Consider the following 11674-nt stretch of genomic DNA (forward strand, 5'->3'; position numbering starts at 1 on the left):
GGTTTCTAACCGTCATGGAAATCACAATTCATGACATTTTTTATAATTATATGACAGTTTCCGATCGTCATGTATACTGGTATTCTTGACGTTTTTATACTAAAACTTGACACTTCCGAACCGTCATCTATGTGTTTTTCATAATTAAGTATTTTAGTTTTTATCTTTTTTTTTTCAATTCTCCTATTTTAAATTTTAAAAACCAATAAACAATATAAAATATCTAAAACATTTATATATTAATTAATCAACATTCTAATACATTAAACACTCAACATTGAAAATCCTACATACACATCATAATATATTTACAACAATTATTCAATAATGTTTGAAACCTATAAATCATTGACTATTGCATATCCATGCCTTCAATGAACAAACTTCTTCATTTCTCCAATCAATCTACAAAGACAAAGAAATTAGCATTAATAGCTTCACATCATTTTCACTCAATTCGGGAGTAGTGCAGAGGTAGAGAGACTCGTTGACATTCATGCGGAATCGATACGAAGAGTTGTCAATTTGATCTCCCATTAGCAGCTCTCCAAGATTCTCAGCACTTTTTTTAATTCCATCTTGAGGCTTGCAATGAGGCAGACTGTAATAGCTAAAGGGAAGCTCAGTTTCAATGGAGGTCAAAGAATTCACTTTGGCATAAATTTGCAAAAAACACAGTTTATTGGATCACGAATGTGCTGTTACTTTGCTTTAGATTAATTGGTGGTAATTAAAAATCACCTGCAGCACTCGAGTTGCAGCAGCTGTTGCTTTCTGATAGTCTTTCTCAGCAAATGCACAAGCAAGGATTGGCTAAAAATCATTAGTGGTTTGCATTGATTATACTCTAACAAAAAAAAAATATATAAAAATTTGATGAGCATAATAAGTAAGTAAGTAACCTGTCCAGGAACTGCCAAGCCATCAGCAAGGAGTGAAGAAGTGAGCCAGACCTGCAGGCATATCTGGAATGCAGCCATGGGAGTCGGGCCGAACCTTGCAGCCAACGAAGCAGCCAACGTCACACAGATAGTCACAGCTATCACTCTTGCTAGTAAAAGGAAACCTGCATGCGAGGGAGTGTCAAAAGGCGCGTTCTAGAATAAGGAGTATCGACTAATTAATTAACTTGCCATTCTTGAGGAATCTCTTCAGCTGCAGATCTTTGATGCTTGGAGGCAACATCACAATCTGTGTTGCTAACTTGCTAAACAGAATCAGAGTGATCAAGTACCTAAAAATAAAAAATAAAAAATTAAACATTTCATGTTTAACAATTAGTATATATGGTAGGTAGTGAGTGGAAACTGACTGTGAAAGGACATGAGCAATGGCAGCACCGACGACGCCCCAACGACACACAAATATGAAAATGGGGTCCAAAATTATGTTGGTTAGGTCACCTACAACTGTTGACAGAAAACAAGAGGGGAAGTTAAGACATATGTGAATGACATTAAAAATGAAAATGAAATGTTAATGTTAAATTGTTACCAATAGCATAGAGAGGAGTTTTAGTATCTTTGAAATCACGAAAGATGCCTTGCATGGCTAGAGAGAGAAGGACTGCAGGAGCACCAAGTGACCTTATGGTGAGGTACCTCTCTGCAGGTTCTAGCATTGGAGATCCCTATATATATATATATGTTCCACAATTCTCCAAAACTGAAATTCAGTTAAGGGAAGCTCAGTTAAGGGAAATGAACCAGAAATTCTCCAAAACATAACCAATCAAAGCACAACAAAATCAGAAATATTTCCAAAATTGACTAAGCATACTAATAATTCTCCATTAAAACCAAAGTTATCCAAGAAGAAGAAGAAAGATACCTTCAATTATGCCAACAAATCCACTGCATTTTGCATCCTGAAAAATAAGATTGATTTTCTTGTCGTTCAAAATGGTGGGATCGGAATTCACATCTTTATTGCAGCAGAAATTGTTGGCCCCAAAGACTTCCGAATATAAGAATCGTAAGTGTACAAGGCGCCAACATAAAATTTGGCAGAATTTGACATCACTGAATCCCAAATTGGGGGACAAAAGCCATTAAACAAAGGATTTCATCTCAAGAAGAGCTCAAGAACTGGTGCCCTGCCCAAACCAACAATTACATGTATTTTTAAAATAACTAGGTGGTGGAAGGACAAGACGAAATAGTTTCTATTTGTGTTCTACCACAGTACTGGAAATTTGAAGTCACACACAAATGCAAAATACTAGTCCTAAGATTGGCTTTTTGAGTTGAAAATATAAAATCCAATTGCAGAAAAATCCTAGAACAGAAATTCACAAGTAGCTATATAAAATCATAGCATAAAATCGAAACCCTAGACTATCACAAACATAAATTTGCAGGAAGCAACAAAATTAGGATTTTAAATCATCAATACCTAGAACAGAGCAAAAAACATCAGAGCATCAAACGGCGGAGCAATGACTACAGCTCGTCCACCACAACACCCTCTCATCTCTAGATGATTTCCTCCTCTCCAATGGCTTCACAGTCCCCCCGCAGCTCAATCCCCTCGAATACGCCATGGAACCAGCTCCAATCTCCACCTCCACCTCCTCCTCCGCCGCCGATTGAAATCAGAATCTGTGATACGATGAGATCTAGATGCAGAAGCTCTCGAATCCATGAGATCACACTCTTATACTTGCGATTCTGGAAAATAATTTACAGAACGAAGCAATTACTGGTAACCAACACGCTGCAAGCATTAGGAGTGGGAATCATTCTGGGCACTCACTCAACCTAAACACTACTCTAGATTGACTCGCAAGAGTACGAGATCTATTGTAACGTGTAAGCTAACCCAAGTCGATCTCACAAGGAAAGTCTTAAAGGGCTTCTAGTAGTATCGTAGGAAAACAAGTAGGAAAACAGTAAAGGTTTGATTTAAAACTTAAACTTAAACTTAAATTGAATTTAAACTTAACCTAGGCAAGAATTTAAACAACTCGAATTAACCCTAACTTAAGGATTTAAAGACTCCTAATTTAAAGACTTCTAATCTAGGCGTAAAACTAAGGTGCATAACTTAAATTGCATAATTAAAACGAAAGCATAAACGAAAAACGTAAACATGATTAAACGAAAGTAAATTGAATTGAAATACGAAATACCGTAAATGTCTTGAACGTGTAATCGTGTCACGCAGTCACAATCCAAGAAACTAAACTAAGAACAAAATTAAAATCTAACTTAGAACACTAAAAACTCGAAACTATGAAAGCAATTAAATTCCTAAGCTTCGGATGCCAACAAATCGCAAGGTGGCATCTAAAACTAGGGCAAAAGATTGATTATTACAATAAAAAGTATGACCCTATTTATAGACTTCAAATTCCTAAGGATCACCATGGAAGTTGCCATGCAAAAAAGAATTCTAAAGGCAATAGAATCGTGCAAAGTAAGGCAACCTCCAGCTGTAACGCGCGCTCTGGTCCGGCCGAATTCGAGGCTCTCGCCAGCGGAATGGCTATCGCCAGGGGAACGGGTCTCCAGCGAAATCGCTTCCGCTCTGGCATTTGCCAGCGGAATGATGATTTCTCTGACTTTTGCGATCCCTCTGTACTGACTTCTATCCCCTCTGCTTTGACTCTTCACTCCTCTGGTGATGACTTGGCTACACTGGCTTCTTGATTTTGCTGACTCCAGAGAGATGGTGATTTCTCTGACTCCAGAGAAATGGTGATTTCTCTGGCATAGCGATTCCTCTGACACTTATGTTTCCAGTAGCGAAGTGATTTCTCTGGCGCTTCCTTGCTCGCTTCGATTCCTCTGGAACTTCTGCTCTCGCCGCGATTCCTCTGGAACTTCCGCACTCACCGCGATTCCTCTGGCGTATGATTTCGCTGCTCTGGCTTCCGCGCGGGGTTTTAGCTCTGGCGCGGGCCTTCTCGGTTCTGGCACGGGGGCTTTGCTTCTCTTCCATGCTAGAGTGTGCACAAACACACGATTCTTAGCCCAATTTCTCCAAGATTTGCACTCTTCATCTCAAAAACCTAAATCTCCTGCAAGGCATAAAATAGACCATAAAACGCACCAATTTCCAGAAGATTTAACTTAAAATAAGCACATGCAAACCCCTAAAATTAGAACAATTAAGCATAAATCAGGCACAATCTACATAAACATTGGATTAGACAAATCAGGGATGGAGAAGAGATTAGGGCTCTTTGCTTTCACCCTGACATTCCTCATCTCCTCGACGGCGGAGACGCTCCCAATCTTCATCAACGAGCGCCCCATCCTCCTTCGAGAAACTTCGAGCGGCGTGTACCGCCTCTCCTCTCACCAAATCGCTAGGGTTTGAGCACGGCGGGTTCGATTATTCAGAGCGGCGGGCAGTAGGAGATGAAAGAATCTAGCCACATAGGCAGCGAGATGACAGTTGGGCGGCGAGAATGGACTGGCTAGGGTTGAGCGCGGTGGTTCAAAATTTCTGACGGGAGAGAGCAGTGTGGGAGGGAAGAATGAATTAGGATGGGAGTGCTTAAAAAATTTAATTAAGTGTCACTCAAAAACAAAAAATTGGGGATTTTTTTTATGACGATTTTTTGCAATTTCTTGACGTTTTAAAACTTGTGTCAAGAATAATATAATTAATGACGATTTTTATAGTAACATACATGACAGTTAACTTATGTGTCATGTATAACATTTAAAAGAACGCACATATATGACGCTTTATAATAAATGTCATGTATACTATGAATAAACGACACTCATATATGACGTTTTTTCTAAAAGTGTCATCAGACCGTCATGTATTGAATACATGACACAATATACATGACAGTTTTGTTTTTAAAATGTCATATAAATGAAAATGGCGCTCATACATGACGCTTTTTCATAAAAAGCGTCATGTAGGCAGTGTCATGTATACACAATTTTGTAGTAGTGTGTTGACTATTTAGCTGCTTATGTTGGGAGGAATCACGCCATCAAGCTTATTTATGGCGATCTTGATAAGTCTTTTCAATTGATCCCCTTTTATCTTCATATGGTGCAGCATTGCAACCCGGACTCGATTATTGATTTGGAGACTAATGGAGATGATGTCTTTAAGTATTGTTTTATGGCTCTTGGTACTTGTATTCGTGGTTTTTTTATCATCTGGGCGTCCTGTTGTTGTTATTGATGCTACCTATTTGAAAAGAAAGTATAAGGGTGTGATGTTTGTTGCTGTGACGAAGGATGGAAATGAACAGGTTTTTCCATTAGCTGTTGGATTGGGTGATAAGGAGAATGACAGTTCATGGTTATGGTTTCTTACACGGTTGAAACGTGCTTTTGGTGTTTTAGAGAACATGTTATTTGTTTCAGATCAGCATATCAGCATAAAGAATGCTGTTGAAGCTGTGTTTCCTGGAGTTCCTCATGGTCTTTGCACGTATCATTTGCAGAAGAACCTTGCAAGATATGGTGCAAATGTTGTAGCTATATTTCAGAGAGCTGCAAATAGCTACAGGAGGGAGCAATATGATTTGTATTCTAGGCAATTGGCCTTGGTTCGTGACAAAGGTGCATATAGAAAGTTGATGGATCTTTGGCCTTCTAGATGGGCACGTAGTCATTGTGGAGTTTGTAGATATAACTTCATGACGTCTAATTATGCCGAGGTATTCAATGGTAGACTTCGATGGGGTAGGAGATTGCCCGTATGCACCTTGCTAGAGTTTGTGAGAACATTGATATGTCATTGGTTTGCAGAAAGGCGTAGCAAAGCTTTGGCAAGAACTCATCCACTTACAGAGTGGGCTGCATTGAAACTAGACATCTCAGTTGAGGAAGGTCGGAGAATGGAGGTTAATGCAATTAATGCATTCAAATTCACAGTTTCTTCTAGTGATCGAAACTATGTTGTTGATATTCGTGCTAGGAGTTGTTCTTATCATGAGTTTGATCTTGACTTGATCCCTTGCCCTCATGCTGCTGCTGCTATATTGTAAGTTTTTATATGTTTGTCTTTGTTTTTGATGTTTTTGCTTTTTTTTTGTATTGTATATATTTTATTAAATTTGAATATGTTGTGATTTTGTAGCAAGTCAAAGCAATCTTGCATTGCTTTTGTGTCTAGCTACTATACAATGCAGACGTTACGTGAGATGTATTTTATTGATGTGAATCCTATCCCATATCAAGATGAGTGGGATGTTCCTGCGGATGTGAGTTCAAGGGTTGTTGGTGCACCACAGAATCCTAGTCAATCAGGGCGTCCACGGACTTCTAGAATTCCTTCAGCAATGGAATTTTCTACAAAGTCATGTGTTAGTGTTTGTTCAAGATGCCACAAAACAGCTCATTACATGTCAAAGTGTAAAGAAGAAATTCTAATTCCCATAGAAAGTGATGAGCAAGAAGTTGATCGTCCTCGTCGTGCTAAGCATTGCAGTATTTACCAAGAGATTGGGCATACAAAGAGAAAGTGTCCGTCATTTAATGCAAGCGCTTGGTTGTGATTTCATGATTTTTTTTTCGTTGTTTTTTATTTTTTTTGGATTCTGATTGGTTCTGGTTGTGAATTGTTATATTCGTTGTTATTTTGATTTAATTCTGAATATATAGGTCGTATGTTTACTGTTATTGTGATTGAATTCTGAACAGACTAGGTTGTGAATTGTTATATTTACTGGTATTTTATTCTGGACTGTTTTGGCTCTGAGTTGAATGTTGAGGTTTGAATTCACAACTGACTTCTTATTGTTGGTTGTGAATTTAAGATATAATACTTGAATTCCAAACCAACAATATTCGTTGGTCGTGAATTGACAACTGTTATGATTAGTGGTTGTGAATTCATGCCGAAGAGTATGCATTCACAACCCATCTGTACTATTTTGGCTCTTTGTTGAATGTCGAGGTTTGAATTCACAACTGACTTATTATTGTTTGTTGTGAATTTAAGATATAATACTTCAAGTCACAACCAACAATATTCGTTGGTTGTGAATTCACAACTGTTATGATTAGTGGTTGTGAATTCATGCCGAAGAGTATGCATTCACAACCCATAATTCTTGTAGTTGTGAATTCAATATTTAAATATCTTATTGACAACCAACGGCTAGTTTTGGTTGTCAATTCAAATTTTAAAGCATGAATTTACAACAAGAAATATTGTTTGTTGTGAATTCTAGCTTTAAGATTTATATTCACAATCGACAATAGCCGTTGGTTGTGAATTCCACTTACAAAGCTTCAATTCACAAGTAATTAGTTTTTTTAGTTGTGAATTAATGCCTTAAAGCTCGTATTCACAACCAACACTAGCCTTTTGTTGTGAATTTGAGCTTTCAAGTTCGAATTCACAACCATTAAAATTTGCTAGTTGTGAATTAAGATATTAAGTGGAATTCACAACCAACGACAATTGTTGATTGTGAATTCTAGCTTTAAGATATGAATTCACAACCAACAATAGTTGCCGATTGTGCATATATAAAAAAAATAAAATAAAACAGTAACAGAAGCAAAATAGCATTTAACTAAAACCAACTTATCCAAAATACAGAAAACACAACAAATTAGGATAGCTAACTATTCAAAGTTCGTAGTTCCAAAATCTATCTAAAAGCATGATAGTCAAAAGTAGGTAATTATTCATTCATCACCTAACCATTCATCATTCAAACTAGCTAGCGAAAGTATTAAAACAGTCAAACCACCACAAACCAAAGTTTTTATCCCAAGCATCAAACAGAATTAGTTTTAAGTTTCTAAACCAACCACCATTAAAATTTTCAAATTCTTGTTTTCTCACTCGTCATAACTGGTACTGAATGCATAAACTGTCGTCGCCATGTGATTTCTGTACTTCTTCAAACTTTTCACATTGAAGCCATTGACAAACATGGTTTTCATACCTCAATTCCACATGTTTTGTTGTCATTTCCCTTCATGTTTTGCTTGTGAATGCTTGTTTGTGCCCGAATATTTAGTTTTATGAAGATTTGATATCTTGGTGTAGTTTTGGAGTAATTTCAGGAAAAATAAAGGATTAATTGGAGCATTTTGAAGATATGAGATTGAAGTACGTCTCGAGAGGAATCCGTGAGCGCAAACGGCGACCAAATCCGAGTCCGGACGAGGGAGAACGGAGCAAAACGAGCGGACTGTGCAAAACGCCCAGTACCCCGCGGTCACCACCCGCGGCCGCGGGGTGGGACCGCGGGTCAGCTGTTCCCAATTCCAGGGGTGTACCGCGGTCACCACCCGCGGCCGCGGGGCGGGACCGCGGGTTCCCTGAGTTTTGCCCACGTTTGAGCACCACGGGCGCGGGCCATGACCGCGGGAAAAGAGCGGAGTCGCGTTTTTCAGCCCTTAAACCCCTTTCTCCCCCTTTTCCTCACATTATTCATCATCCCCTACATTCAATACTCATTTCCTACCTCCATATCCAAGCCCTAACCCCCATTAATACTCATTCCTACCCATTTGAAGAAGGCATTGAAGAGGAGAGAGGATTGAAGCAAGCTTCTCAATAGGATTTGTTCATTCTTTCTCTCTCTTTCATTTATGTTTCTCTTTTCATTGGGTATGTTATTGTTGAACATGATAGGCTAAATTTCTCTTTGATTTGGGGATTAGGCTAGATGATTATTGTAATGGATTGATTATTTATGCTCAATATAAATCTTGTTTGTTCATTTGCACATTATCTTTTCAAACCCTTGATTTATTTCTTGTATGGATTGTTGGCCACATTCTATGCATTTCTAATTTGCACTTTGAATCGGGAGAGGATAATTGCAATAGATAAGGTGTTTGAAACATATCAATTCGATAACCGGGAGGTTGAGAGTTGGGTGAGAGTATGTCGATCTTTGTGTGCTTTTGGGAGTTATAGGTTAGAAGTTGACCGGGGACGACAACTATGACCCGTAATCTACCGTTTTAGTCGTCCGGGAGGGGGCTAGAACTAGTTGGGAGATCACTCTAGATAATTAGGTTCGTCAAGATTAGTATTGAGTTATAATTGAAGTCCTTTGCTTAATCATCGATGCCTAGTCCCTAAATCGCCTTAATCACTTGTTAATCCACTTTGTTTATTTGATTTTATTTGTCTTTGCACTTGTTAAGTATTTAGTTAGATAATCAAACCAATCACTCCTTCGTTTAGTCTAAATAGTCTAGTAAAATGAATTAGGATAATCACTAGATTGAACTACTAATCCTTGTGGGATACGACCTTGCTTCCATATATTACAACTACCCGTATACTTGCGGCGTGGTGAAAATATTAGCGAACAAGTTTTTGGCGCCGTTGCCGGGGATTAGTTTAGTTTGATTACTTGTGATATTTTGAATCATTGTGCTTAACTACTTTGGACATTTTACTTGCTTTATTTTTATTTTCAATTTTAAGATTGTGTCTTGACTCTTTGTTTCTTTTTGGTTGGTAGGTAGTGTATGAACACAAGGTCTAAGGGTGCACCTCTTATACCCATTAACCTTGAGGTTGAAGCATTTTGCCGACACAACAAAGCAAGAGCAAGAAGAGAGAAAGAAATGGAGGGAAACATGATGGAAAATCAAGAATTGATCCTCCAACTCCAAAGACAATTGGAGGCTATGCAAGGGCGTATCAATGAGCAAGAGGCTCGAAGGAATGCACCACCACCACCACCTATTAGCAATATGTTCCAACCCGTGGTCCAACAAGGGGGAGTGCATGCCCCAAGAATCAATGCCAACAATTTTGAACTCAAGGCGAGTCTCATCAACATGGTGCAACAAAATCAATTTGCCGGTCTTTCTCAAGATGACCCGAATGGACATCTCGGCAATTTCTTGGAGATATGCGATACTATCAAGATAAATGGAGTCCCGGAGGATGCCATTCGACTCCGACTCTTTCCCTTCTCACTAAGGGGCATAGCCAAGACGTGGTATCAATCTTTGGAGATTGGTTCCATCACTACATGGGAGAAAATGGCTCAAAAGTTCCTTATCAAGTTCTTCCCTCCAAGTAAGACAATGAAGATGAAGAAGGACATTGTCCAATTTCATCAATTCGATGGAGAGACCTTCTATGAAGCTTGGGAGAGATTCAAAGAGATGATAAGGAAGTGTCCCAACCATGGTTTGGATCAAAACACCATTATTTGCTCATTCTATACCGGGTGTAGTGGTGAGATGCAAAGAGACATGAATGCATCGGCCAATGGAGCATTGTTGGAGAAGAGCCACGAGGAGGCCGCCCACATCATTGAAAATTTAGCCGCAAATAGCTACCAATTTCCGGGGGAGAGGACTATTTTGAAGAAGGTGGCGGCTACAACAAGCTCGGATCCAATAGCTCTTTTGACGGCTCAATTGACCGCTATGAATAGCAAGATTGATGCTATGTCAATATCAAGAGTAGAACCCGTGGTTGAAGAACAAACTAGCTTTGAGGATGTGAACTACATCAACAACAACAACAACCGAGGCTATGGGAACTTCCGGCCCCAACAACAAGGTGGTTATCAAGGACAAGGGCAATACAATCAAGGGTTTCAAGCAAATCGTCACCCGAATCTTTCCTATGGTAATCCCAATAACTTCTTGCAACCACCGCCCGGATTTGCGGTTAGTGATGGCATGATCAAGGAAGAGAAGAAGCTCAACCTTGAAGAGATCTTAATGAAATTCATAACGGCCACTCAAGCCCACATGACAAGAACCGATGAAAGGTTAGAGGCTCAAGCAACCCAATTGAAAATGCTTGAGATGAAAGTGGGACAAATTGCCGAATCCTTAAGCAACCAACATCAAAAGGGGCAATTTCCGAGTAACACCGTTGTGAATCCAAAAGAACATTGCAAGGCTATCACTATAAGAAGTGGGAAGATACTTGAAGAGTCCAAGATACCTCCGGAAGTCATGAACAATGATGAGAACATTTCCTCAAAAATGCAAGGCGATAAGGAGAAGGAGAAAGATGTGTACAAGGCACCACCACCTTATTGCCCACCAATTCCATTCCCTCAAAGACTTCAAAAGAAAAATGTGGAGAGTGAGTTCTCTAAATTCCTTGAGATCTTTCGGAAGGTACACATCAACATCCCCCTTGTTGAAGCTTTGCAACAAATGCCCAAGTATGCAAAATTTCTCAAGGAAGTTCTATCCAAGAAGAAGAAATTAGAAGAATTTGAGACGGTCAACCTCACCGAAGAATGTTGTGCCATTCTTCAAAAGAAGCTACCCATCAAGATCAAGGATCCCGGGAGCTTTACTATCCCATGTGATGTTGGAAATGGTCGTTTTGGAAAGGCCTTGTGTGATTTGGGAGCAAGCATAAATTTGATGCCTCTCTCCATCTTCAACAAGCTTGAAATAGGAACCATTAAGCCAACCACGATTGCTTTGCAAATGGCGGACCGTTCCGTTTCATATCCAAAAGGGATAGTGGAGGATGTCTTGGTGAGGGTTGACAAATTCATTTTTCCGGTGGATTTTGTGGTGTTGGATATGGTTGAGGACAAGGATGTACCTTTGATCCTTGGACGTCCATTCTTGGCGACGGGGAGGGCCCTAATTGATGTTGCAAAGGGCAAGCTCACATTGAGAATGAATGATGAGAGTGTTACCTTCTCAATCCACAAAGCTCCCAAGCACAAAGATGGGGAAGAAAGAATAAGAGTGGAGGAATGCAAATTGATGCAAGTGATTGAACC

The 11674-nt window shown here is 39.2% G+C and overlaps 2 protein-coding genes and 1 non-coding gene across 3 annotated transcripts; 1 reads left to right on the forward strand and 2 right to left on the reverse strand.

Moving 5' to 3' along the window:
- Positions 1–277: 277 nt before the first annotated feature.
- On the reverse strand, positions 278–2542 carry LOC131002947 (protein DETOXIFICATION 43-like). The gene is made up of 7 exons (XM_057929437.1): positions 2465–2542; positions 1495–1630; positions 1313–1409; positions 1134–1234; positions 903–1066; positions 742–813; positions 278–610 (listed from the first exon to the last, which is right to left on the reverse strand). Exons 1-7 carry the CDS (start codon positions 2540–2542, stop codon positions 569–571), a joined length of 690 nt encoding a protein of 229 aa, XP_057785420.1. The 3' UTR covers positions 278–568.
- A 2520-nt stretch (positions 2543–5062) lies between these two features.
- On the forward strand, positions 5063–6475 carry LOC131002948 (uncharacterized). Its single transcript, XM_057929439.1, has 3 exons — positions 5063–5645; positions 5727–5961; positions 6058–6475. The coding sequence occupies exons 1-3, from the start codon at positions 5063–5065 to the stop codon at positions 6473–6475; spliced, it is 1236 nt and encodes a 411-aa protein (XP_057785422.1).
- A 3520-nt stretch (positions 6476–9995) lies between these two features.
- On the reverse strand, positions 9996–10102 carry LOC131002972 (small nucleolar RNA R71). The gene has a single exon (XR_009094489.1). It is a non-coding gene; the product is annotated as a small nucleolar RNA R71 (small nucleolar RNA).
- Positions 10103–11674: the final 1572 nt, after the last annotated feature.

The sequence above is a fragment of the Salvia miltiorrhiza genome, unplaced genomic scaffold (assembly GCF_028751815.1).
Source record: "Salvia miltiorrhiza cultivar Shanhuang (shh) unplaced genomic scaffold, IMPLAD_Smil_shh fragScaff_scaffold_39, whole genome shotgun sequence".
Taxonomy (NCBI): domain Eukaryota; kingdom Viridiplantae; phylum Streptophyta; class Magnoliopsida; order Lamiales; family Lamiaceae; genus Salvia; species Salvia miltiorrhiza.

Excerpts from the sequence above, each read along its gene's own strand:
- LOC131002947 (XM_057929437.1), bottom strand. The coding sequence starts at position 2,542 with ATGGCGTATTCGAGGGGATTGAGCTGCGGGGGGACTGTGAAGCCATTG. Across the intron at positions 1,235-1,312 it reads ATTGCTCATGTCCTTTCACA|GTACTTGATCACTCTGATTC; the intron begins GTCAGTTTCCAC and ends TTTTATTTTTAG. Across the intron at positions 611-741 it reads CTGCAACTCGAGTGCTGCAG|CTATTACAGTCTGCCTCATT; the intron begins GTGATTTTTAAT and ends GCTTCCCTTTAG.
- LOC131002948 (XM_057929439.1), top strand. The coding sequence starts at position 5,063 with ATGGAGATGATGTCTTTAAGTATTGTTTTATGGCTCTTGGTACTTGTA. Across the intron at positions 5,646-5,726 it reads TTATGCCGAGGTATTCAATG|AAAGGCGTAGCAAAGCTTTG; the intron begins GTAGACTTCGAT and ends ATTGGTTTGCAG. Across the intron at positions 5,962-6,057 it reads CATGCTGCTGCTGCTATATT|CAAGTCAAAGCAATCTTGCA; the intron begins GTAAGTTTTTAT and ends GTGATTTTGTAG.